The sequence below is a fragment of the Trichechus manatus genome, unplaced genomic scaffold (assembly GCF_000243295.1).
Source record: "Trichechus manatus latirostris isolate Lorelei unplaced genomic scaffold, TriManLat1.0 scaffold00057, whole genome shotgun sequence".
NCBI classification, from domain to species: domain Eukaryota; kingdom Metazoa; phylum Chordata; class Mammalia; order Sirenia; family Trichechidae; genus Trichechus; species Trichechus manatus.
In genome coordinates this window covers 8360662-8365413 of record NW_004443993.1, presented here as the reverse complement: position 1 = coordinate 8365413, position 4752 = coordinate 8360662, and the positions used below count along the sequence as shown (strand labels likewise).

Genomic DNA, 4752 nt, shown 5'->3' with positions numbered 1-4752 from the left:
AGGGGCTCAGAGGGGGAGGGCCTCAGAGGAGGCGGGGCTCAGAAGGGGAGGGGCTCAGAGAGGGAGGGGCTCAGAAGAGGAGGGGCTCAGAGGGGCCTCTGCTCGGTACCACGACGCGGCTGAGGGACTGGGTCAGCGAAATCCTCTGGTCGCCGTCCTGCACACCGAAGATCACGAAGGCCATCCCATCCACGTTCTTCCCGTATAAGAACCTGTGAAGGGAGGTCTCAGTGCCCCACTTCTGGAAAGCCAGTCTAGCCCCACGTCCGCTCGCTGGGGCCGAGGACTCAGAACCCCCAGCCTGGCCTTGCCCCCGCCCGCTCCCCGGCCCCTCCCCCCTCCCCTCACCTGGCCGTGATGGTGACCTCCAGGCCCCTGGGATCATAGATGTAGTAGAACTTCTCTGTCGGCTCCACTTGGACCTCAAAGCTAGGCAGCACTGGGGGGAGAGAGGACGTTGGTGTGGCGAGCGGGGGCCGGCGTTACGGGGTGGGGGCCCGCATCCGGCTCTCTCTCCCTCTTACCATACTCCTTCACCTCAAACTCCGCGGAGAAGAGCTGCTGCGGGGAATCTTCGTAGTGGGCTCGGATCTTCCACTGCCCCATGCTGGGGGGAGGCGAGGAGGGCCGAGTGAGTGGCCTGGCCCAGCCTCGCAACCCTCCACTCCCGCTCCGGGAATAGGGGGGCCCCAACCCTCCTACCGAAGGGCCTGACATACTTGACCAGCTCTGGGATGTTCCAAGACAAGGACAAGATACCAAACTGGTTGTGAGAAGACAAGGAGTCTCTCTTGATGGGAACGCCATCGGGGGTCTGCGGGCAGACGCGTGAAGGGTGTCAGAGGCCAGGCTCAGCCCCTCGGCTCCCCCCACCCCTCTGTGTCTGGATGCCCTCTCTGCACCACGTCTACATGGGCAGCGTTTAAGAGCGTGAACCTGCGTTCAAATTCTCACTCTTCCCCTCGCAAGCTGTGTGACCTTGGGCAAATTCCTTAACCTCTCCGAGCTGAATTTACATATCCATAAAATGGAGATAATAATAGCACCTGCCTCGTTGTCTTGGGACATAGTTAATATAAACATAAGCTCATTATTATCAGTGACTGGATAATAACTGTCATTTATTCTCTGTGTGGTTCAATCTGATACACACATTGGTTCATTAGTAGCAAATGGTTAAAGATCAGGAGACATCACTTAAAAATCTGGTGCTCTGGCTTCTCTGGGAAACTGGGAAGTTCTGTGGATAATGAGTGTTCCTACAAGGTGACACTTGATTGGAATTGACCATCGGCTGTGTCTTAGAGGGGGTGTATGCTCTGTGTTTCCTACAGACCCCTAAACCCATTGCCATGGAATTGATTCCAACTCATGGCAACCCCATTCGTTACAAAGTAGAACTGCTCTGTAGGGTTTTCTTGTCTGCAATCTTTATGGAACCAGATCACCAGAACTTTTTTCCGTGGTGCAGCTGGATGGGTTCGAACTGCCGACCTTTAGGTTAGTTGTTCTTGTTATTAAGTGTCTTCAAATCGGTTCCAACTCATAGTGACCCTGTAGGACAGAATAGAACTGCCCCATAGAGTTTCCAAGGAGCGGCTGGTAGATTTGAACCGCCGACCGTTTATAGTTAGCAGCTGAGCTCTTAACCACTACGCCACCAGGTCTCCTTTAGGTTACTAGCGGAATGCAAGCCGTTTGCACCACCCAGGGACCTTCAAATATATTACTTGCTTGATCCCTCTGACCCTTGCATGATCTCTAAATGTCGTGAGGAGGAAACAGCTCCTCCCTTCTTCCGTTCCTGCTTTCCTGGTCTGGCTGGAGGGGTGGGTGAGGGGGAGAGAGGAGGAGGGGAGGGCAGGGAGGGGACGGGGCAAGTCGTGCAGGGCCCTGTGGGCTGCGGGGAGGACTTGCGCTTTTACTGGAGGGAGGTGGGAGCCCAGGAGGGCTGTGAGCAGAGGAGGGGCAGGCCCTGACTCAGGTGCTCACGGACGCCCTCTGGCTGCTGCGGGGGGAACAGACTATATAGAATTATCTGTCATTGTCCCATCTTCAAGATGTGGAAACTGAGGCTCAGGAAGGTGAAGTAACCTGCCCAGAATCACACAGAATCCATAAGCACCGTTCCACACCGGTGTCTCTTCCTCTGCCTGTCTCCATCTCTTTATCTCTCCCAGAGTCTCTGGCCCCCAAGTCTCGGAGCCCCGGCTGGCTGATACCTCGATGGTGGTGACCACCGTCCGGCCCACAGGCAGCAGTTCGTGGTTCACAGAGTAGATGCGGTAGAGGACTGCGGGGGGTGGGTAGAGAAAGGAGTCCCTGTGAGGTCCCGCCCCTCCGCACACCCCCGCCGCCGCCACACCCAGCCAAGCCCCCCCTCACCTGTGGTGCCCGGGGTGTAGATGGTCTTGTCGGTCTGGATGAAGAGGTAGCCACTCTGCAGGCTGACAAGCACCACGTTCTCCACCACGACGTCCCTGAAGGCCGCCTGGACGACCACGAACTTATTCTTCCTGTCGGACCTTAGATCCTTGTTGGCTGGGATCTAGGAACAGGGGGAGGACTCGTTAGGGGTCAGCTTCAGAGCCCGTACCCATGGTCCATGCGCTCCGAGAAGACAGGGGACCCAGGGAGGTGAGGAGAATCGAGAGGGGGAGGAGTTCAGAGACGGGCGGGCGGGGACTCAGAGAGGGGGAGGGGCTCAGAGATGGGAGGGGCTCAAGAGGGGGAGGGGTTCAGAGATGGGCAGGGACTCAGAGGGGGAGGAGCTCAGAGTTGGGCGGGGACTCAGAGAGGGGGAGGGGCTCAGAGATGGGAGGGGCTCAAGAGGGGGAGGGGTTCAGAGATGGGCAGGGACTCAGAGGGGGAGGAGCTCAGAGTTGGGCGGGGACTCAGAGAGGGGGAGGGGCTCAGAGACGGTAGGGCTTGGGGAAGAGGAGTGCTCGCGGAAGGGCTGTGGGTGCCAGCGACAGTCTGTCTCCACCTTAATGGGGAGGGCGCTTAGGTGGCTGTTAGCGGCAGTCAGCTGGGTGTCCTCGCTGAACAGCACTTGCTTCTTGCCAGGGAAGTCGTGGACGCTGACGGTAACGCGAATGTCCTCTTGCACATCGTGGGCCTCCAGCACCACAGTCTCCTCATTTTCCAGCCTCAGGACGTTGGGGGTGATCATGGAGTACCTGCCGGAGGAGGCGTGGGGGCGGTGCTGTCATCCCAGCCTCTGACCCCAGACACTCTGCCCCAGCTGCTGGTCCCTGGAGAGCATCCAATGAGCGCCCTGGGGCGCTGCCAAGGCTACATCTAGATCCGCGTTGCTCTCTGGGAGCAGTCGCAACCTCCCCCACAGGAGCAGGGAGGGCAGCCACCTTGACCCCCTTCCTCACCCCACCCAGACCTGTGAAACCTAGACGGGCCAACAGGCCAGGGGCTGTGGACTCGACCAACCCCAGAATCCCAAACCAGAACCAGAAACTCCCCAAAGCCTCTAGACTTCCAAACTCACAAACACCCAAAGCTCTAAACCCCTAAATCTCTATGCCGTGGTGTCGACTCTTACTCATGGAGACCATGTGTGTTGGAATAGAACTGTGCTCCACAGGGTTTTTAATGGCTGGTTTTTCAGAAGTAGATCACCAGGGCTTTCGTCTGAGGTGCCTCTGGGTGGTCTTGAACTTCCAACCTCTCAGTTAGCAGCCGAGCCTGTTAACCATTTGCACCACCTAGGGGCTTCCCTAAATCTCTAAACACCCCCAGATATAAACGCTTAAATCCTCAGACACACCAAGCTACAGACAACCAAACCCACGTAACTGTAAACCCACCCAAACCTCTAAACTCCAAGTCCTAGAGCACCCCAAACCTAAACCTCTAACACCCCAATTCTATAAATATCCAAATCCACACATAAACCCAAAGGCATCATGAACCCATACCACCGAACCCTGAAACCTGCAAACACGGAAACCCATAAACCCCCAAAGCACAAACTCTAAATCCTGTAAGGTCCAAACCTACAAACCTCAAATCATCCCAACCACATAATCACCTAAACCCCACATATACTCAAAGCCCATAACTCCTACACCTAGAGATCCCTGATACTATAAACATCCAAACCCCAAGCAGAGCATTCCACAAACACACACCCCATAAACAGCCAAAACAACAGGCAGCCCAAATTTACAGCAGCTCCTAACCCGACTCTCCAAACACCCCAGTACACCCTGGATTCTGCAGGGACCTGTGCGCACAAATGCCCACTCCCATCCCAGAAGCAGCCTTGATGGGGGGTTGTGATGACTCACATGGGGTCCCCCAGGGCCAGGGGGAGGCTGGTCAGCAGCAGCAGCAGCAGGCTGGGGCCCGAAGCAGGTCCCATGGTGCAGGGACAGTGGAGGGGCAGAGGAATGGAGGGAGAGGACAGGGAGGAGTGAGAAGGGGCAGCTGGAAGCCACCTCTTATCTGTAGCCCGCCTCCTCCCCACCCTCCTCTCCCTCCCTGGGGCTGCCCCAAATTTCTCAATACCATTTCCTAAGACTTTCAATCCCAGGGGCCAGCAAGTCCTGGGGTGAGTAACCCCGGAGCGTAGCCTCCTCCATCATGAAAACACCTGCCCTCTGCCCTGGCATCCCTCAGGGTCAGGGCCACCTTGTGAACAGGGGCCTTTCCGTGTTGTACCCGTTTTGTGGTACAAGGATACTGAGGCCCAGAGAGGAGAGCCGCTGGATATCTGGGCCTGGCCTCTCACCTGCT

The 4752-nt window shown here is 56.9% G+C and overlaps 1 protein-coding gene across 1 annotated transcript in view; it reads right to left on the bottom strand.

The window, feature by feature from the left end:
* The window catches only part of C3 (complement C3), a 39093-nt gene extending 34712 nt beyond the window's left edge, over positions 1–4381 (bottom strand). The window contains exons 1-8 of the mRNA XM_004378411.2: positions 4305–4381; positions 2987–3179; positions 2386–2548; positions 2223–2293; positions 720–814; positions 525–607; positions 349–439; positions 110–212 (exon numbers count right to left, since the gene is read on the bottom strand). Of these exons, the coding sequence (XP_004378468.1) occupies positions 110–212; positions 349–439; positions 525–607; positions 720–814; positions 2223–2293; positions 2386–2548; positions 2987–3179; positions 4305–4378 (873 nt within the window). The 5' untranslated portion in view covers positions 4379–4381. The remainder of the gene's footprint in view (positions 1–109; positions 213–348; positions 440–524; positions 608–719; positions 815–2222; positions 2294–2385; positions 2549–2986; positions 3180–4304) is intronic.
* Positions 4382–4752: the final 371 nt, after the last annotated feature.